The following is a 27,027-nucleotide window of genomic DNA, read 5'->3' on the forward strand; positions in this document are numbered from 1 at the left end:
TTATACACTGTTGGTGGGAATATAAATTGGTACAATCATTATGGAAAACAGTATGGAGGTTGCTCCAAAAACCAAAAATAAACTACCATGGGATCCGGCAATCCCACTTCTAAATACACATCTAAGGAAAAGGAAATCAGTATGTCAAAGACATATCTGCACACCCATGTTTATTGCAGCACTATTTACAACAGCCAAGTATGGAATTAACCTAAGTGTCCATCAACAGACAAATGGAAAAAGAAAATGTGGTTTATGTACACACAATGAAATACTATTCAGCCATAAAAAAAGAATGAAACTCCATCATTCGCAGCAATGTAGATGATCCTGGAGGACACTATGTGAAATGAAATAAGTCAAGCAGAGAAAGAAATACTGCATGGTCTCATTCACATATGGAAGCTGAAACATTTGGTCTCAGAGGTAAAATGGTGGTTACTAGAGGTTGGCAAGGGTAGAGGAGAGGGAGATAAAAAGAGGTTGATTAGTGGATACAGAATTAAAGCTACATAGAAGGAATAAATTCTAGAGTTACATAGCACTTCAGGGTAACTACAGTTAACAATTATTTATTGTGTATTTTTAAATAGCTAAAAGAAAAAACATTGAGTCTTCCTAGGAAATGATACATGTTTGAGGTTATGGATATGCTAATTACCCTGATTTGATAATTACACATTATATATGTGTATCAAAATATCACTCAGTACAGCATGGATATGTACGATTACCTGTCAATTTTTTCAAAGCATCTGAGTAGAAAACATGGAATGGCCAAGTAATTCTTCCTTTACTGTCTCTAGCACCTGGCTTGGTCCTCCTTTCTACCACAGGCTTTGGCTTCACTGTGCATACCAAGAACAACCCTTTAGACCACCCTGACTCCCCACCCCACCTGGGTTCCTTGGCACTCTCAACTCCAATGCCCTCCACTTCGACTCCCCACTTCCCTGCCCTTTGGCTAATCCTCGCCCTTGTCCTGACCCATAACTGCATTGCTTTGGGCTCTGCATCTCAGGCATTCCCCCGCATTCACACCTGCTCATCTTTTCAGCTCCCTTACCCAATTGTCCTAGGTGTACCCATCACACCAGTTCTCCTGCCTCATCACAGCTTCTGCCCTGATTCTTACTCTGTCCCTTTCAGTTCCAAAAAATGTTCCTATCTTCTCTATCCAGATCTCAAATATGGCCAATTACCTCAAAGTCTCTTTCTTTTGTTCCTTGGTCACCCCTATCCAGAAAACTCCAGATTTCTCTTTTCCAAATAGGTGACTTGAGTCTCACTTAAAAACTCTGCAGGGATATGCAGAGCTATACAGATTCAGGGTGCCAATCATTCATGATTTACAGCCTCAGCTTAAAATAAGTCTGCAACCTTTTCCCATTTTTCACAGCAGCTATTTCAAACCCTTCTCGCATCCTTTTAGCCATCCCTTCAACTATCCCATTCACTTGCTCAGAAGAGTATCAGAAAGAGTACTTCAGAAGAGCTCAGAAAGCCTTGTTTTTCAGAGAGACACTCCCTCACAGTCCTGTCACTACTTGCATCACAACAGCCATAGCAACAACAGCAGCAGCAGCATCTAGCCCACTTCCTTCACTGACCCTTGCAAAAAGGAGCAACAATTCCACCTCCCAAAGCTAATTCCTTCACCAGAGCACCAGTTCATAATCCTCGGTGTCCCTCACCGAGGAACCTCAGTTGCTGATCTGGCCCTTCCATGAGCTTCCACCATTCAAAAGTATATCCAGAGACAGCCTTTTCCTCTGTCCTCATTACTAACCTCCTTAGAAAGGAGTTACCAATCCTCCCCATTTCTTTCCCTTTGCTCCCAATCACTTCCTAAGTCCCAACAATTGGGCTGCCTCCCCAGTAATCCTAACCATGACCTTTCAGAGGCACCATTCTAATGACTAATCAATCCAATGGACTGTTCTTCTGTCCTGATCTTAAATGATGTGTCTGCAGAATGTGAGACGGAATCTCTTCCTGAAAACCATTCTTCCTTTAGATTCCACAGCATCACTCTGAGGTTTCCCTTCTTACTCTCTGAATACTCTCTTCATCTCTTTCACATTCACTTCTTGTAGCCATTCCTCATATATCATGCTCCTCCAATTTCCAGCCTGTATCAGCTTTTCCTTCATGCTCTTATGAAATCTCTTGCCCACAGACTCAAATATTCAGACGATGATCCTCAGATTTGCATCCCTAGCTCAGATTCCTAAACTATCAACCAGACATCTATCTCCATACCTGGATGCTTCACTGGACCTCAAACTCAAAACATTCCAAACTGAACTTGGCTATGCTATGTCTCCTTTCTTCCTTCTATAAAGTTTAAAATTCCCACTTGTTAAAGTCAGAGAAAACGTCAGGACACCATCACCATAACCTCACCCCTAGAACAGTGTTATCAGTGGCCTAACTGGATTTGTTGATACCGTATCTGTTATTTTCCACTCTGTTCTCCAGACAAAAACCACAGCAATCTTCTAGAAGCCAAATATGATCATTCTTAAAGCCGTCCAATGGCTGAGCATTGTCATCAGGATAAAATCCAAGCTCCCTGGCATTGCCTTCAAGGTCTTGGTGGATCTAGCCCCCATGGCTTTCTCCAGTTTCATCTCTGACCACTCACAATGCTTGCAATGCCTACTGTCTTCATAAGCATTACTATTCACTATCTCCTCCTTCCTCTCTCCCTCCCTACCTTTCTCTCTCTCTCACACTACTGTATATCTTTGCACAATGCTATTCCCACTGCTGGGACTTATCCCTTGCTCTCTTTGCCTGGAAAATTTCTTCTACAATCCAAGTTTTTCAGGATGGAAATTACATTTATGTTCTTCCAGTGTATATCCCAAACATCCTATGTCTTCCTTGACACCACAGGGTGTAGGTAAACAATAATCTTACATACTTTCATCATGAGTAGGACTATTACTGAAGTTATTAACGGTAACTAAAATTTGGCATTCATAAACTAAAACCCGCTCCTTATAAAATATTTCTAGTTAATGTTCTACTAAGACATCTGGCTGCCACATATTACTTGGAAATTTTGCCAAAAGTTGAAATTCCACCACCAATACTTGAAATTCCCAATTTTGGGAATAAAGCCCTTTTTTTTTTTTTTGTGAGACAGAGTCTTGCTCTGTCGCCCAGGCTGGAGTGCAGTGGTACAATCTGAGCTCACAAAACCTACACCTCCCAGATTCAAGCCATTCTTCTACCTCAGCCTCCCAAGTAAATGGGATTACAGGCACACGGCCACCACGCCCATCTAATTTTTGTATTTTTAATAGAGACAGGATTTCACCATGTTGGTCAGGCTGGTCTCCATTTCCTGATCTCAAGTGATCTACCCACCTCAGCCTCCCAATGTGCTGGGATTACAGGCTGATGTTAAAATCTTAAATCAAAATCAGTACCTTTATAAACAGTTTCGTTGTGGTGGGTTGTCTGATTAACTCCTTAGTGAGTACTGATACATATTCATGTCAATATTTTTCAATAAATGGATTTTACAACTAATGTTAAGTTGTAAAGATGAATTGTTTATACTCCTATTGTTAAAATAATTTTGCTTCAAAGATAACATTAGATCGTTATCACAGAATTATTCTTTTCACTAGAAAATGACAACAAGTAAGGTAGGTGGGCAACTACTTTGCCTGAATGCAGCTGGTTATAGTTTAAAACAATAAGCTATATGCAAGTCTTATATCATCACACATCAGTGTTATGATCAGTTCTAAGATGTAATTAATAACTTATTACTAAGATTATTTTAAAAGCTAAAATTTTACCTTCTAAAAATGTTCTGGTATAGAATCAAAGTTATATCTGGAGTGTTACTTTCACTGTTTTCAAATACACATAATTTTTGATAAAGAGATGTAGTTACACGTACTATTAAAATAAGTACCCTTACCCACAGGTGACCCAAAACAGTTACCTCTCACATGTATCAGAGAAAAAATATGGGTGAAATTGCTGATCTAAATAAGAAAAGTATGAGTTATACAGTATCATGGGTATGGCTATGAAGCAAGGGCTGTTGATGGGCCTTAGTTCAATGGGAAGGGGGATAAAATACTAGATTCATTGTCAGGTGTCAAGATTGGGTAGTGTGGTGGTACTTCTAGAAACAGCAGAAAGCTAAAATAAAATGAATTCAACTTTGAGTATGTCAAACTTTAGCTGAGAGGAGAGGTCCATGAAATAGCAGGCTTTATCACCCTGAAGCTCAGGATATATGCTGGGCTAAAGGAACATATATGAGCTAGTCATTGGCCAAGACGCAGGCAGAAATCAAATCAACCAGGGCAGGTATATAAAGAGAGAAGAGAAAAGAACAAGAAAAGGAATGGGAGGAAAGCCATTCCCTCCTTTTACGATATAAGTATTTCAGCAAAAGCACTGGGCCAGAATAATAAATGCTTTTGATTCTCTGAGAGCTTTCTGGGGCTTACTCTTGTGTTCCAGAATCAGTATCTGACAACTGTAAAGGCAAATTTTCTCATAAAAATCTAGAGTACATACATGATCCTTCATATTCAGTTTTCATTTTGATAAGATACTCCCTTATACCACAATGTAGGACTATTCCAGGTACACCATAGTTGAAGTGACTGCAAATCAAACCAGATACCTTACAACACAATCAATTCAATAACTACAAGATGTCAAGTCCCCAGACTACCATCAGCCACAATGATAGGCTTAAGCCCTGGCAGTCCATTTGGTCATCTGGATAGCGCTGTAACACACAGCGCATTTTCCATTTCGGGCACTCCAATAGCACACATTTTTTTTTTCAGAAGCAATCAAGAGGCAAGATTTTGACTTCCAGCTAAAGTTAAATATGGTATGCCTTCTTGTACATACCTTCTTCTCAGACATCATGCAGAATCAATATTTCAAATATCTGCCTTCTATACTATTCACCCAGAATAAATCACCACCATTTTCAAGCAACGATTCACAGTATCTCTAAGTTTTAGTCAGACTATATGGCAAGAAGGCAATCATTTTACCAAGTACCTTCTCTGTGTCAGGCATTGTACAATACTTAACATGTTATCTCAGTTAATTCTAAAACACCTCTGTGAAATAAGGACCCACCCCACTACAGGTCAATAAACCAGAATTCAGAGAGGTTAAATACATTCCCAAAGGTACCAAGCGACCACCTGGAAGATCTAGGATTGAAGTCCAGGCATATCTGGTTACAAAGACTGTGTTCTTTCCATCATTACACATGTAATTTCAAAACTGTTCCAAGGAGGTGCCAGGAATGGCAGGGGCAGAGAACAGTGGCTGACTGGGAAGCTCCGGGCAAATCATTCCCAACATCAACAGGGAAAACTTTGCTGTAATCTATTTATATGCGGGGTTGCAAGTACAATTATTGTTGGGGTGGGGGCACTTTTATGTTTGAAAAAGAGACGTATAAAAATCTGTACGTTAAACTGACATGATATTGCTACAACTATTTTCATTCCTGAGAAAAAAAGACAGCAAGCACTGGGAGCAACGGTGTATGCCTATCTGTAGTCCCAGCTACTCAGGAGACTGAGGTGAGCGAATTGCTTGAGCCCAGGAGTTTGAGGCCAGCTGGATATAGCAAGACCTGTCTGTTAGAAAACAAACAGGCTGGGTGCAGTGGCTCATGCTTGCAATCCCAGCACTTTGGGAGGCTGAGGCGGGTAGATCACAAGGTCAGGAGATCCAGACCATCCTGGCTAACACGGTGAAACCCCGTCTCTACTAAAAATACAAAAAATTAGCCGAGCATGGTGGCACATGCCTGTAGTCCCAGCTATTCGGGAGGGTGAGGCAAGAGAATCGTTTGAACTCGGGAGGTAAAGATTTCAGTGAGCCGAGATCGCACCACTGCACTCACTCCAGCCTGGGCGACAGAGCGAGACTCCGTCTCAAAACAACAACAACAACAACAAACAAAGATAGCAAGCATACACTAAAGCCATAAATATTTTAAAAATCGGTTCAATAATTAATTTCCCTCTAACCAAGACAACAGTTAACACATTTAAATTTGACTACCATTTTACTCTCACTGAGAAAGAGTTGAAAATCTAATAAGGAAAGAGGAGCTACATCAAATCAAAATATGAACAGATGCATATATTTAAAATATTAATCTTACTACATAATTCTGTATTCTAAATACAGGCATTAATGTAAAGAACAATTAGTGATCATTCTTCCTCAGTGAAATATTCTTGAGCTACAATTCTTCCATTTCCACATGTCAATTATTAAACAGTGGCAACAAAAAATATGGTTCTTTGTAGTAAGTGATTTACTTATTAGAAATAAGTGTTATGTGTCATAAACATCTGATACTGATGTGCATTAAGTTGATACTTATTAATTTCATTTTATTTACAGGAATATCACAGGCATACACCAAATACTTCCTCTTAAAAGATGGTAAATCCTTCACCAAAGTTGTCTGATTAGTCATGAGCACCACTCCTAAATTGGGACCAGTGGTAGATTTTATATAAGGCAGATGCCAAGCTATGGAGAATATGCATAATAATCATCAATGTATTGAGGACTGGGTTGGAGAATCTACAACCTGTGGTCCAGATATAATAATCTTATTTAGCTCATGGTTCATTTCTGGAAGAAGACTTACTGCCATAGTTCTTTTTATGTTTTAATAGGATTTCTTTGATAAATGAAGTTTATGAATATAGCTTATAAATTCAGTACACGAATGGGAAGAATCATTCTCTCTAAATTCTCTTGCCTCTGTTCATTACCAGTGGGAGTTGTGTCAAGTGACTTAATTTGAGATTTGCTTTTTTCAACTATATACAAAGGGATATAAATTCCGTTTAACACTGTGCATAGAATATACACATTGATTTTTTTCTTTTGAACTAAATACTCTAAAATGACAGCGAAAGGGTGGTTTTTTTTTGTTTTTTGTTTTTTGTTTTTTTTTTTTTTGCAAAATACACTTATACAAGTAGGATTTACTCAAATGAAATTTAAGAAATGGAAATATTCAGCTCCTTGGATTTGTCATTCTGCATAGAATATACATGACAGACTTTTTTTTTTTTTTTTTTTTTTTTGAGATATAGTCTGGCTCTGTCGCCCAGGCTGGAGGGCAATGACGCGATCTCGGCTCACTGCAAGCTCCACCTCCCGGGTTCACGCCATTCTCCTGCCTCAGCCTCCCAAGTATCTGGGACTACAGGCGCCTGCTACCACGCCCATCTAATTTTTTGTATTTTTAGTAGAGACAGGGTTTCATCATGTTAGCCAGGATGGTCTCGATCTCCTGACCTTGTGATCCGCCCGCCTCGGCCTCCCAAAGTGCTGGGATTACAGGCGTGAGCCACCGCGCCCAGCCAGCAAGGGTGTGTTATTTTGTTGTTGTTTTTAGTTATAAGTACAAAGACAAGACAAGAACAGATATAACTGGTGATACAGCTTGGATGTTTGCCCCTCACACTGACATATAATCCCCAGTGTTGGAGGAGGGGCCTGGCGGGAGGTGTCTGGGTCATGGGCGCAGAACCCTCACGGATGGCTTTGTGCTGTCCTTGCAACAGCGAGTGAGTTCTGGTGAGATCTGGTTGTTTAGAAGTGTGTGGCAGCTTTCCCCTCTCTCTCACTCCTGCTCTTGCTATGGGACATGTCTGCTCCTTCTTTGCCTTCTGCTATGATTTCCACCAGAAGCTGAGCAGATGTTGGTGCCATGCTTTCTGTAAAGCCTGCAGAACTGTGAGCCAATGAAACCTCTTTTCTTTATAAATTACCCAGCCTCAGGTATTTCTTTATAGCAATGCAAAAACGGCCAGACATAGCAGGCAAGAGATTTCAGAAAAGGTTAGGAAGGCAAAAGCAGACAGATGCATAGTAAATGAGCAGAGAAAGCTTCTACCTAAGTGACTGCAAGAAGGGACTCTGAACCTAAGGGGAACAAAACAATCCATCACATAGGCAATCTGAAATTTCAAGACACTAGGTACCACTTAAGGCAGTGTCAGACATGGGATTAAAACTAAGAGTTTGCTTGAAAATCTTCACATAGAAAAGTTGAGCCCAAGGGCTCTTCCTTCACCCAAACAGTAAGATAATCCTCCCTACTTCCCACCACTAATGCTCCCAAGAAAAAATAAAAACAGAAAAACTAAAAAAACCCTGAAGATATTAAGGCTTTTGGAGAAACGGAATTTGAGATCAAAGGGACATCCACAGGGAAATGTCTGGATCATCGATAAAGTCTGGAACTCTAGATGGATGTCAGATAAAGACACAGGAGCCAAAAGATGACACCAAAAGACTGGAAGGTATTACTTCAGAGGTCTGACACTGAGGAGAACTGCAGATTTTGAGAAACATCTTCATGAAAAAGTATTAAGCCAAAAGAAATCAGTGACTGAAACTGAAGGAAGTAGCCAGAGGTAGGGATGGGACCAAGAAAGGACAATATCACAGAAGCAAAAATAAACCAAAGAACATTTCTAAAAAGGAGAGAAAGACTTGGAAAAAAAGTGTTTCAATTGGTTAAATAGAATGAGAACCAGGGAAAGGTTACTGAATGTGGTCAGCGAAAGGTCACTGGTGAACATGAATGTAACTGGTTTCATGGAATAGCTTTCATTCAATCAGCGACTACGTACTGAGCATCCATGACACATGTGCCAGACACAGTACCAGGCTTCCCATGTCAGAAGGAACTAAAAGAGAAACAGGAATCAGAGCAGAAAGCATTAAGAACTGAACAATGCTTAAGACAGACTTTCATAAGGAATTTTGAGGTAAAAGGCAGGAGTAAAGTAAAATAACAGACCGAAAGGAAAGGAAACCAGACTCACAAAAATAAAACAAAAACATTGTTTTTAATTTTATATATTTAAAGAGAAACAGAGACCTGATGCAAATCAGAAGCCAGTGAAGATGGATGGATAGCAGTAGTCAAGGCAAGGCCCAAGGAAAGGCAGTAAAGTAAGGACACCAATACCACTGCACATGGTATAGTCAAGGTGGGGGCTTAAGGGAATTTAGCCTTACAAGGGAGAAAGGGATAAATATTCATCTGATATAGGTAGAAGAGAGCAGGGCATAACACAAAGTAGATGTGAATGAAGAAAGAGTTTAAGGCTACAAGACAATGATAGAATGTGGACTAAATTTCTGGAAGCATCTCCAGCTAGATTAAAAACCTTATTAACATAAAATACGTATTCCAGTAGAATAGAGGTAAATGTTAGAAGTAGCCACTGATGTTAGCAAAATAGCAAAATTTGTGTAGCATGTAAGTGGTATTTTAACAATCAAAAATTTAATGATGTCCCAAGTTAATATAAAACATAATCTAAAATTGTTTAAAAATACAATTAATTTTTGTAGCTCAAACTTGTCTTGCAACCAACAATCTTCAACATCATCACTGGGTATCTCAAGGTCAAACACAAAAAGAAGACTATATAAGGTTATGTTTACATAAATCTGTTATGGTTCTGATCAAGTGGGAAATACTGCACATTTTTTCTCTTATCACAGAAAGCATTATAAAATTTAAGTTATGTTACCAAAATACATATTTGTTATGATGCCTGGTAGCAGCAGCCCCTGAACAACTGGGTCTGTGTGGCTAGGTTGAAGAAATCCTACCAGTAGCTTCCAGAAGGTTTTTTTAAAAGTTACATGAGCCAAAATGCACAGGATACCCCAGAAAAAGTGCCACGATATCCTTTCTATTATGGGATAACTGCAGTTTCCATATATAAGTAAGCTTATGGGCTTCAAATCACAAGAGAAACAGTCTCATGACTGCATGGTATTTACTTAGGGGCTTAGATGCCAAAATAAAATTATCCTCGGCACTCAAAACAAGATGTTAAGAATGGACAGAAAAGATTGTTAGCATAGAGGCCCAGCTATTCTATTTGCCAAATATATTTACTGAATCCACAAAGACGTAACTTTCAGAGCCTCTGTAGGTGGAAAACAGCACTACTGGAAATAAGAGCCTGAATTTCTTCAAGTTTGAACACTAAAGATTTATTTAGGTGAAAGTATAGCTAAAATAAACCATCAGGTATAGGCTAAACGGGGAAAGAAGCAGAGACTAAGAGAAGAAAAGGGAGCAAGGAAAGCAGGAAGGTTTGGTAAAGGTCAAGAGTGAGTACAGAGGAAACAAGGGATTAAGAGACGGAATGACAAAAGCTGATAACCAAAGAAACTTGGAAGTTTGAGATCTCAGATGTAACAGCCTTCCTATGAAACAACACAAGGGCAAGTTTCGTTTATTGCATTAGAAGTAAAAGTCTTGAGTAGGGAAACTCGAAGCATGTACAAACTGAAAAAGCAGCAGCAGCTATAGAGCCCATACAATGGTAAACCAGCAGGCTGGCTAGCAACTGATTGCAGAAGAGAAGTGAGATACATGATAAAACCGCCAGGAGAAGGATTTGGTAGCCAGACTCACAAAGGAGTAAAGAAAGGAAAGCAAGGTGAACTTCATTTTTTCCTTTCAACAAATTTTTTTTATTATAATGGAGAAGGTAGACATAAAGAAAACAACTTTGTCTTTATAATGTGTAATGCGCTGGGCATTATATAGTTTTTAAAAATATTACAAAGTGCCCATATCAGTCATGAAGACTTGAGATGACATTTTAGTCTTTCTACTGACCAAGCTAATTTATTCTGAAATTCCCAGAAGATTCCAATTTTCTCCTTGACTGTCACAAATCATGTGAAAAGAAAGCAACTGGGACCAAAAGCCATGATTGTGGGATAGCTACCAAAACACGATCACATACCTAGAAATTGGAAACATCAAATTTCTAGAAAATCACTTATGAATAAAAAGAGAGATCACAAGGTTTAGTGGTTTTCAAGGATTTTCAACTACTCATGGAGAATTCCCTATGTAGGTGTGTAGGTATCTACTTTTTGTGCTTGTCCTCTTAGAGAAGCCAAGAATGACATGCAAGCTAACCGAAACACACCTAACACAGAGCAATGATATGTAGAAACAGATTATTAACTTCTACCCTCCAAAAGCACTATTACTTTGCAACATCTCAGAAAACTCATAAATCCCAGAACTTCCTAGGAAAAAGACCATGGAGGTCATGTAATCTGACTTACAGATTAGCAAACAAAGACATAGAGAAGTTAAATGCCTCAGCTGAAGATCACACAGTTGGGTTAGTGGCAAAGCCAAGAACACCAGTCTGTATACTCCCTTCTCAGAGCCTTTCCCCACCCGTCCAGACCCCCATCCCACCTCCCGATGCAAGTGTCCGACAAAGCCGGGCTGGATTTCCACAAAAAGTAATTACACCGTGTTCTTTTTGAAATGTAAAATAAGATGATAGAATCTAAAAGAATTAACAGTAATTTAAGATATTTACTTGATATAAAGTAATATTAATTTAAAACTATACCTTTACTGCTTCTGATGAAAGTACATTTTCCTTTTTCTGACTTGTGCTCATGGGCTCATTTTCAACACTGAAAAATAAAAACCACAGTTTCTTTTGAAATTAAAACTACTAAACTAAAAGTTTTCTGTATTTAAACCTAAACTGAAAGGTCCTTTATCTTCCATGCCCAAAGACTGATACACCATGTTATACCAAGGATATATTGATTTGAATCTCTAAACTCAAAAAATGCATTCAAAAATGTTCATCTAGGCTTCAGATATTTGTGAGAACTCATTGTGCCTCATATTTTCTTATACAAATAGTCAACATCACAGTAACAATATATCTGAACAAAAGAGCACCTGTGTATTACTTTCATAACACTGGCAAGTGCTAGCACTCTAAGATATTATTTACGTGAAGGTTCCCCACAGCCAGATCTTTTTTTAATGCCTATGCTGGGTGTTATTTGGAACAGAATGCATTTCTATTCAGCAAATCACTATAAACATTTAGGTCTATCTAGTGAATTCTGGGAATACTCAAAAATAGATGTAGGCTTATCTAGCCCCAAACGTGTTCCAGATGGCACCTTAAAATCTGATTTCCCAGATAGTTACTTCTAACTGTCTTTAGTCTGGAATACCTCCTCAGATGCCTTTTGGGATGTCATTATAAACTAGTTTCCCAAGACACATTTAAGATTTTTTTTTCTTTTTTAGAGATAGTCTTGTTCTGTTGCCCAGGCTGGAGTGCAGTGGTGCAATCATAGCTCACTGAGACCTCCTGGGCTCAAGCAATCCTCCTGGCTCATCCTCCTAAGTAGCTAAGACTACAGGTGCATGCTACCATGCCCAGTTATTTCATTTTTTGTAGAGATGGGGGTCTCAACTATGTTGCCCAGGCTGGTCTTGAACTCCTGGCCTTAAGTGATCCTCCAACCTTGGCCCAAAGTGCTCGGATTACAGGCATGAGTCACTGCGCCCAGCTTCCAGATCTAAATATTTATATCTCTTTTTAAACATTATCCTGTTTTCATACTTTCATAATACTAGACAAATTAAGTAGCTTCACTCTAAAGATTATTGACTCTCTACCATATGCCAAGGATTGTGCTTAGCCTTAAGGATATAAAAATGAGTACGTCAGGTTCTTTGCAAAACTCTGTCTAGTTGGAGAGACTAATACATAAACCTTAATACAGTTTCATAAGAGTTATAATTGCTAAAGGAACAAAATTCTATGAAGCATAAAAGAAACAAGGAACAACCAATTCTACTTGCTCAGTAAAGTACCCTCAGAGGAGGTGCAAAAGCAGGTGGTAATAGAGAATCAGGCATTTTCTGAAAACCAAGTTTTATTTGTTTGCTTTTAATATAAGTCTGGAGCACAGAGCTTGCGAAGGACAGAGGTAATCCTCCAAGGGATGAGACTGAGACCAAAAATTAGTGGATCCCAGACTATGAAGACCAGGCCTGACCTGTTACAAAATCTGACCTTTGTCCTACATGCAGTGGGAAGCCTTCAAGGAGGGGACAAGCATAAGCAGGAGGATGACTGAGAGTGGGCCAGATGTCGAATAGTGGTCACTGGTGGTGGAAGGCCTGGAAAGGAGGAAGTATATAAAGGCTGTCCCAAAGCAGATCAGATGGAAAGACAGGACACGATTTATGCCATTTAGATTTTCTATCCATAAAAGTCTATGTTATTTTGCACAGTATCCAAGAAACAAATGGTCATGGTCAAAATATGGAAACAAAAAATAAATCATGAACACCTGGAAAATACAATGGATAAAATGTCATTAAGTCCAAGACTACATGCACAAACACATGGACCAAACAGATACAGCTAGACAGATCCTTAAACCTTCTAAATGTCAATAGAAAAAGTGTGTATATATATATACACACACACACACACACACACACATATATATACACACACACACATATATATAAAAACACATAAGCTGTGTGTTAAACACATAAAAAATTCTGTGGGGCAATTCAGGAATAAAATCAAGAACAAAACAATAGAAAATATTGTACAATACAGAATTGCAACCTGTACATATGTATAAAATAAGAATGTCTCATAATTGCTTCTTTAAAAGTGAATAAGTTCTTATCTCTTTTTTCTATTTTACTAGTCTTTATCTTTTGCCAAAAGGCTGTTTACGATTCAGTTTTTGGTTTTTTTTTTTTTTTTTTTGAAGTAAATGTGAATTGATTTTGGTCTATTTCAGCTCAAATTAACAAAAACAAACTGGCAAATACATATAAAAAGATCATGTTATAAAGATTTGGGGTATAATTAAGAATAATGCTGACCTCAACAAGTGATCTAACTACAATCTATTTTGAATGATCTACCTAAAAGCTATCTAAACATACAACATCTAATTTTAGTCTCCTAGTTCATGCTTCAGGATTCCTGAAATTCTGCTTCATTTGGTGTGTTTACAGGATTTTCTATAAACCTCCTGCCTAAGACTGTAAATGAAAACGGTAAAGGTTTCCTTTCTAATATAAAAGCTCTCCAGAAAATGCAGCTAAGTTCATGAGATTATGGCAGAACTCAGTCTTTTCAAGTACCAGTAATCACTTCCAAGTACAGACTACAGACACACACACACATTCCAGAAAAACACAGCAGGAAATCAGCATGTAAGTACTGAGCAAACAATGAAAGAATTTAAGTTAAAATCACCAAAAGAAAAATTACTTGATATTTCTTAAAATTCTCCCTTATATCCTTTAAGTTGCATGATTCTTATTACTAAACCAAAATTTTAAAATGTGTTGAGTTTTAAAGCAAACGACATATTTTAAAATTTTGGTTGACTGATAAAAATCATTGCTTTTATTAAAATTTCAACACTTTGCTACATGAAACATTCTTAGCATAGATAACATTATTCATGCCCTAGCTCCTGATATAACTGTTACCCATAACCACTTGACATTACTAGAATATACCAAAGTTTACACACCTACAAATCACTTTAATCTGCTGCTTGCAACATCCTTCCCAGCCTAGTTCTCTAAATCCTTTACAGCCTAGTTCTGGTTTTACTTGTATTTTTTGTGCTCTCACTGCATGCAGCAATACCTCCCACATATTTGCCACTCTTTATCATTAACAGCTAGTTGTCCATCTTCCCAATGAGAATATAAACTTATTAATTCAGAAGATGTATCATTCATGTCTGTATCCCAGAGCCTGGCATCCCACCCGGCACCACGAAGGCACTCAAATAGTATTTGTTAGATGACTTTTAAAAAATAACCTATAACCAGGCCAGGTGTAGTGTGGCCTGTAATCCCAATACTTTGGGAGGCTGAGGCAGGCAGATGGCTTAAGATTAGGAGTTCGAGACCAGCCTGGGCAACATGGCAACCTTGTCTTGACAAAACAAAACAAAAACGCTGGGCATGGTGGTGCGCGTTTGTAGTCCCAGCTATTCAGGATGACACTGTACTCCACCTGGGTGATAGAGTGAGACCCTGTCTCAAAAAAAAAAAAAATCTATAACCATATTTCCATTTGTGCCTGCTTACCTTCATCAGAAAACACTGTTACACTGGGAACAATATAATTATAACATCAGTCTTTTTTTCTCAAGGAGGTAGCATATAAGTCTCTTGAAAGAATATGCCAGCCATTCCTATCCTACAACATACTTCTCTAAAACCATTAAGTAGGGAGTGGGGCTGGTGGGAAAAAATCACTCAACAAGAACAAGGTCATTTTCAGTTGATTTAAAAATAAAACAAAACACACAAAAAATGAGAACACAGCAGCTAAATATACTCAAAAACAGTGAACACTCAGATGTCTGCTTAGTACAAATATAATATAAAATAAAATTAAAAGGGCTCAAAAGGCTTGGGGTGATATTTTCAGTCTCTTAAAAAATAAATACCAAGGAGAGAGAAACATGTTCGCCTCAAACTTCATGAGAGACCACAACCCATTCCTATTGTTTGCTCACAATTTAACCCCCTGTGGGACCCAGGGGTATTTCAATTAGGAATATTTTTAGAAAGCAGACATTTTATTCATGGCAGAGGGTGAAAAGCAGAATTCAAAATCACACGTAGGCACAAATAAAACCACCTAACATTTCTAAATAGCCTCATCTTAGCTAACAGAACTTTAAGAATTAATCTTTCAAAATAGCTCAAATATGAAGGTCAATGTAACATAAAAGCCCCTCATCTTTCAAGTAACTTTATTTGGACCATGCCTGAAAATGAATTCAACATATAGTTATTTAGCCTTTATGTGACTCTGTGCCAGACATAAAATATTTTTCATCGGCAATGCAAAAAAAGGATCACTTTAACCTTCTAAATTTCAAATAATTTACATAAAGGAGAACTCCTAACCTGTCACTGAAGATATATTATTTTCTTAAAATTAAATTATAACAAGATTCCCTAACCAATAGCAGAAAAGCAGCGGAAAACTGGGCGGAAGAACTCACCCACTCAACAAACTACTAGTGCACACATGTATGTGTCAGGCACCGTTCTTGGTGCTGGGGGTTGCACAATGTACAAACCAGACAGGTCCTTGCCCTCATTCTTTCAGAACTCATGTCTATATTCATCGGAATCACCTGGGGTATCTATGTTTCTCAAACAGATTTCTGGGCCTGATTGTCAAGGAATCCAGTTGGAACGGGATCCAGGAATCTCCATTTTGAGCTACACATCACCCTTTACCCCAGGTTGTTCTAAGGCAGGTGGCCCTCTGACCCCATTCTTGATAAACAAAGGTCTGAGAGCCTCTCTATCTTTAGCTGACATCAACAACTGATAGATGTAGAGGGAAGAGAAAAATCTGACCAGGAAGATCTCCACTTATTATTTAAATATGTTAAGTGTGGCTAAAGATTAGGTAACAATTATTTAGAAAACACTACCCATTTTCCAACACTGCTGTTCAGCAAAGCTCCTCCATCCAGAAAAGCAGTGTTGCCCTAATGAGCACATATAGCACTGAAAGTATAGGGTGGGACCTGGAAGGAAAAAATTCCCCTCGTTCAGTCCATACCACAGACTGGAGCACAAGGGAAGCTTCCGGGCCTCTCTCAGAGTCAATTTCTCATGAGGTAAGAAAACACCTTCTTGGATGGCCACAGGACAGACGCACAGAAACAAAGGGTACACTCAGTGGAGGGTGTAAGGGAGAGTAAAGCTTTCCTCCCCTCCTGTAAGCACCTGTTGGGCACCTCCTCCTCCTATGCCTTTCTCTCACACATAACCGTGACTGCACCAGGAAAATCTGGAAACGGTAAAGACCTGAATACAGCTTCCATAAGCGTCTTCTGGAGGCTTGTCTACTTCTCTATGGATGCCAGAGTCTACGAATTCTTGCCCTTTTGAGAGAGGAAGAGATCGTTGGTGCTAATGCCATCACTGGCAGCAATTCAGAGCACCCCCAAATATGAGGTCACTTAACATAAGGTAGTCCCTAATTTGGGAATGCTCTTACATCTAAACAGCACACCCCAACCCTCTGTCCACAGGGACATTTCTCCACTTCCAGGGCCGATTTACCTTCTCTCCTTTGTTTCCAACTCCACTCAAAACTGATGCTGCCTGAAAGTATCCTCCCACTTGAGATTTTCACTTCTACTACATGAGGTGTGGTATACAGTAGAAGAATCAGCAATACTGTTGAGAACAGGGAAAAAGAATCAGGGCAAATCTCCCCATCATTTTATCTTCCCCCACTACCGTAAAACTGCTGGTTCCACTCAGCAGCACCTCTTCTTCTACCTCAGCTTCATTAGGCCTTTCCTTCCTGGTATGTCCCTCCTCACCACACAGCCCACCTGACCCAACTCCTGTGATGAAGTCCTAAAAGTAGCCAGAACCTATCCTTCCCTTAAAATGTGATCAAATAATACCCCAGTCTTCCAGGTGAGACTTCCCCTTGGACTAAATGAAAAATAATGCAGAACAAGACGAGATCTTTACCCATCCACTCCCTCTCCCTCTGTCATAAGTAGTAAAATGCTTTGCAACAACTCAGAATGAACTTTTGTCTGTTTCAGAGACAGCACCTTGAGGACAAAATGCACTTGTCAAAATGAACGTTTTTGGATCTGATTTTACAACCATGTAAATTAAAAAGGTTCAGACCAGCTGATATGAGATCTCTGTCAGATCTAAAATCCCACATTGCTATGTTCTACAACAGAAGAATGGGTGGGAAAAAAACAGGCAGACTAAACTTGAGGCTTTTCTGGTAAAAGATGAGAAAGACTACGGCCAAGAAACCAACTTAGATCAAAACTAGCATGAGGGCACCATAACAAAGAGGCAGAAATGTCTACCGTTCCTTATTTCAAAATGACTGAGACTCGCTCTGGGCCTGCCCTCTATTCCCTCAGATTCCACCTCTTGGCCCTCTTTTGGGTCCTTAAATACAGCAAGGACTTCATCCTCACACCCTCCCAAAGGGTCTGCTCAAGCCATGGGATCTACATTACCCTTGGGATATTTTTCTTAGAAATATAGCCTCACGTGACAAGTTCTATAATTTTCTTTGTTCAAAGCTATACTGCAGATGCATTATGGATTAAATTGACTTTTGTGCACTGGCCTGGAGCACCATCCAGCAGGTCCAATGATATGGGAAGAAAGATAGAGTTCCACACCAATGATTTGCAAACCACCATCTGGAAAACTGTCCATTCACAAATGGTGTCTGCCAGCAGTAGAGTGGTACTTGTATTTTTTTAATGGCTATTAACAGAATATAAAACAGGTGGTTATGGCACTATTTCTGGGCTTCAAATTAAAAGGTAACTAAAAGCTGCAATTTTAAGGCACTCAAACAGCATATATTTTAGCCCAAACATCTGGCAGTTGCATGATTTCAAAATTCTAGAGAAAAATCAGGAGGAGAGAGGAAAGGTAGGCATGATTATGAGGCTCTGTTGCTTCACAATCTGAGACTTCTGACACTCCTTTTCTCTATAATGTCAGTCCTCTCCTATAATTTATGTATCTACCTTGAGGCTGCCTTATTTCCTGTCCCCCAACTCACGCACCCAAAATAAGACCCATAATTACAGTTAAATCACAGGCTGCAGAGTGAGAATCTCAGTACGTCTGAGATGTGCCTGAGCTGTCTACCATACATGTGTTGTGAGTGATTGCTCCATTCTCCCCAAGTTCTCCATCCACCTCATAACCTTCAGATTCTGAATGTTTGACTCACCCCCGCAAGATTCAATACCCTGAATCTCTTGCTGTGATGTGAACTCACAACAGTATTTTAGCTGCTTTCTAAAATGGAGCATTCATTCACATATCTTTCAACAAACTGTTCTGAGGACAGGGAACTGGAGACCCGAGATTGTGCCCTCGCAAAGCTCCCCAGAATCTGACCTGGGCTGACCTCCCCTCCAACTGAAATCCTTCCTCCTCTGTAAATTCTTCCAGACACAGATAAACAGATAATATATATGTGAATATAAAAACACATTTACAAACACATATAAACACATGCCCAGTGATACTTTCCAAAAGTAAACTCATCATTTCAACTCCTTACTATGAACTAACAAGTCCTACCTCATTGGCCCCTGGCTCTCTTCCCCATGTCACTAACACCCACTCCTCCTCTAATTTTGTGTCTCTGTCCACACTGGCATCTGTGCCACATGATTGTGCCCCAGGACCTTCTAACTGAATGTTCCTTCTGCCCAGAAAGTTCTTTCCTCAGACTTGTTCATGCCCCACTCCCGGATATCACCGGGGTCTTTGCTTAAATGCTACCCAATACAGACACCTTTCATGACCACCCTACCTGGACTCACCACTGTCATTATGCCCCTATCCCTCCCCATTTTATTTTTACTTCAAAGCATATTATATATTAATCTAGATATTTTCTTCCCTCCCCATTAGAATACAACCCTATGTAAGTAGAGACACATTTAGATATGCAAACAAGATTCTGAAAAGTGATGACACAACTAAGTTGTTCTAATAATTCAATTTTAAATTATTTTTACAACATATAAATAAATGTATTATTGTCAGAAATGTTACAGCACTATTGTTAAGTGAAAAAAATTCAAGTTCCAAACTCTTGAAGAAGAACTTTTACTTTTATAAAAATATTTAGACATGAAGACGTATTTAGACAAACCCATAGGGAATCATTTGAAAGAACGATATATGTTTCTGAGTGGGTAGGGTTATGAGTGTGCTTTTGCTTTTTGGTCCTCTTATAATTTTATACCTGTTTTGTAAAAGCAAATATTACTATCAAAAAGAGAAAAGAAAAGTAGCATAGCTGATGAAAAAGAAAGCAAAAACAAGTCAGTGCAAAAAATGCAAGCAATTAAATAACAAAATACAAATACTGCAAATATTACCTAATGTTAATTCCTTTGTATCATAATATATGCAACATGGCCAAAAATTTATTTGCCTACTTAGAACAATGAAACACCATTATTACGGTTCACATTTTCAGCTCTTACTGATAAAAAGCACAATGCCATCCTTCCAGCCTGTGAAAGAGCCTTTGTGCTTTGACAAGACAATAAAAGGCAAGAGACTTTACATCTCACCTAATCTGTCCCCAGTTATTAAAACATCAAATTCAAAATACTTCATTCTTTGTCATAAGAAGCATGGTAGTTACAAGAAATTTATGATCTGCCACTGAGGTAGCAACCACCTTTGTATAAATTTTAATATGAAAGATAAAAATTTCTAGCATATCTTCTAAAAATTACATAAAACAAATATTGGTGAGACCACCCAAATACCATTTTCACTTCACTTCTGACACTGCCATTTGTACTGTTTGTCATAAATAACATATAAAATATTTTTCCTTAACTGTTTTCTGTAACTATGCTAGGGTCCATCTTGGAATTCTGCCTATTACAATGGGTTATATTTTTGTGCCAACACCTTACTTGAAAGCAGCACTTAAAAGCATATCTGATTTTAGAAGTATGCAAGTGCTATGGTTTGGATGTTTGTCCCCTCCAAAGCTCACGTTGAAATTCAACCCCCAGTGTTGGCAGTGGGGCCCAGCGGGAGGTGTTTGGGTCATGGAGGTGAATTCCTCAGGAATAGATTAATGCCCTCCCTGGAGTGGTGGTGAGTGATTTTTCACTCTGTTAGTTGCACGAAAACTGGCTGTTAAAAAGAACCTGGCACCTCCTGACCCCTTGTTTCCTTTCTTCCCAAGTGATTCCTGTATCTTCCACCCCAACTGGGAGCAGCTTGACACCCTCATCAGATGCAGATGCCCAGTCTTAACATTCCAGCCATCAGAATCGTGAGCTGAATAAATCCCTTTTCTTTATGAACTACCCAGCCTCAGGTATTCCTTTATAGCACACAGCTATGTAACAACACAGACTATGACAGCAGAAAACCTCTGTTTTGTAATCTTTTAGCAATTTTATTATTATACTTTTAAGTTCTGGGATACATGGCCGGAACCTGCAGGTTAGTTACATAGGTATACATGTGCCATGGTGGTTTGCTGCACCCATCAACCCGTCATCTACATTAGGTATTTCTCCTAACGCTATCCCTCCCCTAGACACCTCCTGACAACCCACCAATAGGCCCTGGTGTGTGATGTTCCCCTCCCTGTATCCATGTGTTCTCATTGTTCAACTCCCACTTATGAGTAAGAACATGTGGTGTTTGGTTTTCTGTTCTTGTGATAGTTTGCTGAGAATGATGGTTTCCAGCTTCATTCATGTCCCTGCAAAGGACAAAAACTCATCTTTTTTATGGCTGCATAGTATTCCATGGTGTATATGTGCCACATTTTCTTTATCTAGTCTATCATTGATGGGCATTTGGATTGGTTCCAAGTCTTTGCTATTGTGTACAGTGCTGCAATAAACATACATGTGCATGTGTCTTTATAGTAGTATGATTTATAATCTTTTGGGTATATACCCAGTAATGGGATTGCTGGGTCAAATGGTATCTCTGGTTCTAGGTCCTTGAGGAATCACCACACTGTCTTCCACAATGGTTAAGCTAATTTACACTCCCACCAAGATTGTAAAAGCATTCCTATTTCTCCACATCCTCTCCAGTATCTTTTGTTTCCTGACGTTTTAATGATCGCCATTATAACATGTGAGAAGGTATCTCATTGTGGTTTTGATTTGCATTTCTCTAATGACCAGTGATGATGAGCTTTTTTTCATATGTTCATTGGCTGCATAAATATCTTCTTTTGAGAAGTGTCTCTTAATATCCTTTGCCCACTTTTTGATGGGGTTGTTTTTTTCTTGTAAATTTGTTTAAGTTCTTTGTAGATTCTGGATATTAGCCCTTTGTCAGATGGATAGATTGTAAAAATTTTCTCTCATTCTGTAGGCTGCCTGTTCACTCTGATGATAGTTTCTTTTGCTGTGCAGAAGCTCTTTAGTTTAATTAGATCCTATTTGTCTATTTTGGCTTTTGTTACCATTGCTTTTGGTGTTTTAGTCATGAAGTCTTTGTCCATGCCCATGTCCTGAATGGTATTGCTTAGCTTTTCTTCTAGGGTTTTTATGGTTTTAGGTCTTACATTTAAGTCTTTAATCCATCTTGAGTTAATTTTTGTATACAGTGTAAGGAAGGCATCCAGTTTCAGTTTTCTGCATATGGCTAGCCAGTTTTCCCAAAACCATTTATTAAATAGGGAATCCTTTCTCCATTGCTTGTTTTTTGTCAGGTTTGAGAACGATCAGACGGTTATAGATGTGTGGCATTATTTATGAGGCCTCTGTTCTGTTCCATTGGTCTATATATCTGTTTTTGTACCAGTACCATGCTGTTTTGGTTACTGTAGCCTTGTAATATAGTTTGAAGTCAGGTAGCATGATGCCTCCAGCTTTGTTCTTTTTGCTTAGGATTGTCTTGGCTATATGCACTCTTTTTTTTTTTTTTGGTTCTATGTGAAATTTAAAGTAGTTTTTTCTAATTCTGTGAAGAAAGTCAGTGGTAGCTTGATGGGGATAGCATTGAATCTATAAATTACTTTGGTCAGTATGGCCATTTTCACGATATTGATTCTTCCTATCCATGAGCAAGCAATTATTTCCTCATAGCCATCATTGAGAGGTTAGGTTATGGAGTTCAATTTATACTCAAAGAATTAAAAAGTTTGGCAACAATGATAATTGCAAAGATTTTCTAGCTATTTCTGGCAAAACAGTATAGGTGAACACGTTTAACTCTGTCCCATGGAAATGATGGTAAAGCAATTAATAAGAGGAAATAAGCTACCAGGTTAAAAAAAAAAAAAAAAAGATGAAGAATAACAGCATTCAGGATAGATGAGATTTTCAAAGGAAAGAAAAACAGGCAGAAATATAATTTAGAATAAATAAAACTTTTATCATTTCTTTGTGTTGGTAGCATTTCAAATCTTATCTTCTAGCTATTTTATAATACACTATTGTTAACGCTAATCTCCCTCCTGCACTAACAGTGAAGTGCTAAGCTGAAGTGATATCCTAAAAACCCTGATTTGATCATTACACATTGCATGAATGTAACACAATATCACATATACTCACTCCATAAACAGTACAATAATTATGTATCAATAATTCTTTTACAAAAAAGAATAGATAAAAACTCAGAATCCCATATCCCAAAATATGGCACTTTGACATGCTGAACTGAGCAGCCTCAAGGTCTCTCTGAACTCCACCTTTGTCTTTTGTCTTTGCTCCTCTGTCTCTCCCAAAGCACAGAATGAAGTTCTGTTCTCTGAAGTTCTCTTATCTGCTTAAAGTTTGGACCCATCAAAGAAGAAAACAATTACCTCTAGTCCCTTCCCTAGTTTTCATTAACTGAACTCACGTCACAAGAAGAAAGACTGAAGTCTGTCATAATATCTCAACAGACTTTTGTCATAAACCACTGTCTGTTCCGTGGGCCCAACAGATTTTGTCCCAGGCCTTTGTTATGTTCTTCAAGCTCACTGAGTTCCCATAAAAATCATTTACTAGTCCCCTAAAATCATCCACTTTCCTCTCTCCTAAGAGGTGGGGTATATAAGCATCTGTACCTTACTGGGATATTTGGTAGTCACTCTGTGATTTTTTTCGCCCTGCATGCTAATAAATTTCTATGTCATTTCTCCTATTAATCTTCCTCTTATCAGTTGATTTCTTAGTGAACTCACATCTCCAAATTATAACATTTGGCAGGAGCCTAGCAATTTTTAAAAAGAGAAGCCTCCAGACTCTGGAATACCAAGAATAAAAGTATAGAAAGCACAGACCACACACGGGGAGCTTGAGCCAAACTCTCCATTCTAAATCGAAAGATATAAGCCTCTCAAGAGAAAGAGCCTGCCAACTGTCCAGCAAAATAAATTAAAAAGGCACTGTGCAAGGTTCATTACTGTGCATTTGTGGAGTCTACATTGAAAAGAGATTTCAAAATTTGCAAAGAAAAAATGAATCACAAAAATAGGTCCAGAAATTATACTAGCCTCAGATTTCCCAACAATCCAGAATTAAAGAGAAGGCTAATAGAAAAATGTCTTCAGAAATCTGCGTGCAAGTAATTTTGAGTCTATAAATTTATACCGAAACTATGATTTACTAGAGTAGAAAAAGGCAAAGACTAAAAAAAAAAAAAATTATCTAAGATGCACCCTTTCTTGTTAGATATATGCCAACAAAAGGGGGAGTTAACCAAGAAAGAGGAATACATGAGGTCCAAAAATAGGTGCTCTCACATAGGGCTGAGTAGTAGAGATCAATGCAGGAAGCTTGGGAACTACTAGGTGATACAAATTACAGGAAGACACAGAGACCAAGAGAAAGGTCTTGGAAGGCATGGGGTAAACTGGTAGATGTGATTTAATGATGTCAAAAAAACACTGAAAGTGGTGGTTTTATAAGAGTGTTTGTGCATTCTAGAAGTAGCAGCAATAAGAAAATGAAAAACAAGGTAATTTACTCCATGAAAACCAAAATATCACACAAAGAAAGTAACCATAGTACAGCACTTGGCTTAGCAGAAAACAACAGCTACATAGTCATAGAAATCTACAGGTTTATTTAATCTTCCAATTATAATGATTATTTTGGCTGGATAAGTAATGAGATGTGGAAGGGTATAAAATGGCTAAGTGCTCATCTACCATAACCAGAAGTCAATATATATTGTCCAAAGTTTATAAATCAAGAACAGAAAGACATTACTTAAGACACATGTTCCAGGAGAAATAGCTTAAATGAGATTAAAAGTTTCCTCTGAGAGCCTCAAGGATGGGCTCACATTTGTTAAATGCTCCTACAGTCCCCTACATGTTACCTTGGTACTTACTTCAAGTGAAAAGAAAAATTTGTGCAATGTCTGCCTTCCCCACAAAACTGCATCAGTGCTTTAAGGCAAAGACAATGCTGCACCTTGTTAACTGCTGGATTCCCAGGACCTAGACTGGTGCTTGACACAGCGACACTAAATTAATTCATTTTAAACACAGGTGAAGCTTTCAAATCAAATGACCAAAATGTTAGGATCACATGGAGGATTAACTAAAGCATTTTCATATGTGACTTTCCCAAAAAAAAACATAAATCTTTCTAATTGTAAGGCATATCCATTTTGTACACACCTAATAGCCATGGAGTTTTGGCTGGTATGCTAAAGCTGAGAGAGACCTTACGGATGAAAACCAACTCCCTTGATTTATCACAAAAGACTCTGAGGTTAATAACCTGTCCTGGGTCATACTGGAGAGGTCAAGGTGGATGACAGGTGACCACGTAAAAATGAGTTATGTTGATAAATTTGTGGCTGTGTCAACTCTACCCAGTTTCACATTAGAGAGTAAAAATATAGAAAAGCCTCACTCCTACTTGTGCAAAGTGTCAAAATATCAAATTACTCTGCATTACAAGAACTACTTCTATTTATTTATATCCTTAACTGAAACTTTTCTCACTTGAATAAGTTCATGTAGCGCATTCTCTCTTTGGAGGATTTTTGCCAACTCAGGATCATAAATTCTCTTTTTTTTCCCTTCTTTTAACCACAGATATTCACCAGATTTTAATCCAGTCTTTTTCTTACTTTATGAAATAGGTAATTCACATAATTTTTAAGTGGACAAAGGCATAGGATAGTCTTTCTCCTGCCTCTCATCCCTTCACTCAGTTCCCCATACCGCCAAAATAAGTTACGCAACACTAGTACCAGATTTCATATCCCCTTCATTTGTATATACAAATGGGGCATACTATACACAATTCGTTGTAGGTTTTTATTTATTTATTTATTTATTTTGAGATGGAGTTTGACTCTTGTTGCTCAGACTGGAGCGCAATCTTGACTCACTGCAACCTCAGCCTCCCAGGTTCAAGCGATTCTCCTGCCTCAACCTCTGGAGTAGCTGGGATTACAGACAAGCACCACCACACCTGGCTAATTTTTTTTGTATTTTAGTAGAGACGGGATTTCACCATGTTGTTCAGGCTGGTCTCGAATGCCTGATAATCAGGTGATCCACCCGCCTCTACCTCCCAAAGTGCTGGGATTACAGGCATGAGCCACCGCGCCTGGCTTTTTTTTTTTTTTTTTTTTCCTTAATGTATCTTGGAGATATTTCCTTAACAGTACATAAAAAGCTTTCCTATTCTTTTTGGTAGCTGCATCATATTTCACTATATGGATGTACTATGATTTATCAATTAGTCCACAACTGATGGCATTCTACTCTATTTTTCATCTTTTGCTGTTAAAACAATGCCGCAATGACTAACTTCTACAGGCAACTTTTGGCCTGTTTGCAAACTGTACATGTTCAGTGGAATTCCCAGAGAAGAAATGCTGAGTATGTGAATCTGCAATATTGATAGGTCCTGTCAAATTTCTCTCCAAAGTGGTGTATCAATTTACCCTCCCACTAGTAGTGTATGAGAATTCCAGCTTTCCCACATCAAACTGGAGTGTTGCTTATCAAATAGGTAGAATACGGTATCTTGCTATAGTTTCCATTTGAAACTCTCTTTTGAAGGAGACTGACCCTTTCTTTGTATTTAAATATAAATCTATAATCTGCATAAATGTATACATTTATTTTCCTCTCCCAACTGTCAGGAGTATAATTCTTGATTGTCCATAGCCCTGGCCCAATCCATCTGGGCAGATGTCCAGCTGCATGCCATTGTCTTTTATTTCCATTCCAAACCATTTTCTAAGGGCAGCCTTCTTTTACGAGGCTTCCCAAGTTAAGCGGAGGAAGCTGTCACATAATCCTGTGTAGGCTTTGAATTCAGGAAGGAAAATTTGACTCTTGACTCTACTACCAATATTGTGAGACTTTTGATTACCTACTGAACCTCTTGAAACCTTAAATTATATGTCTGTAAAAGGCAGTAAAGATACCTCTCTCATACGTTTGCTCTGAGGATTAAGTGATTTGATATTTTTAAAGTTCCAAGCTCAGGGCTTGGATCTGAGTAGTGCCTTAATAAAGGGTAGTTTGGTTTTGTCATCATTAGTTGATTAGGAAAAACGAAAACACACACACACTTGGTTAAGCAGTTGTTTCAGTGCTT

At 38.5% G+C, this 27,027-nt stretch overlaps 1 protein-coding gene across 2 annotated transcripts in view; it reads right to left on the reverse strand.

Moving 5' to 3' along the window:
• CRYBG3 (crystallin beta-gamma domain containing 3) overlaps window positions 1-27,027 on the reverse strand; it is a 124,088-nt gene that overhangs the window by 91,366 nt on the left and 5,695 nt on the right. Inside the window, exon 2 of one of the 2 annotated variants that reach the window (XM_005548357.5) lies at window positions 11,460-11,526. The exons of the other annotated variant lie outside the window; for it this stretch is intronic. Coding sequence (XP_005548414.3) covers window positions 11,460-11,526 — 67 coding nt within the window. The remainder of the gene's footprint in view (window positions 1-11,459; window positions 11,527-27,027) is intronic. 2 annotated transcript variants of the gene reach the window in all.

The sequence above is a fragment of the Macaca fascicularis genome, chromosome 2 (genome assembly GCF_037993035.2).
Source record: "Macaca fascicularis isolate 582-1 chromosome 2, T2T-MFA8v1.1".
NCBI lineage: Eukaryota > Metazoa > Chordata > Mammalia > Primates > Cercopithecidae > Macaca > Macaca fascicularis.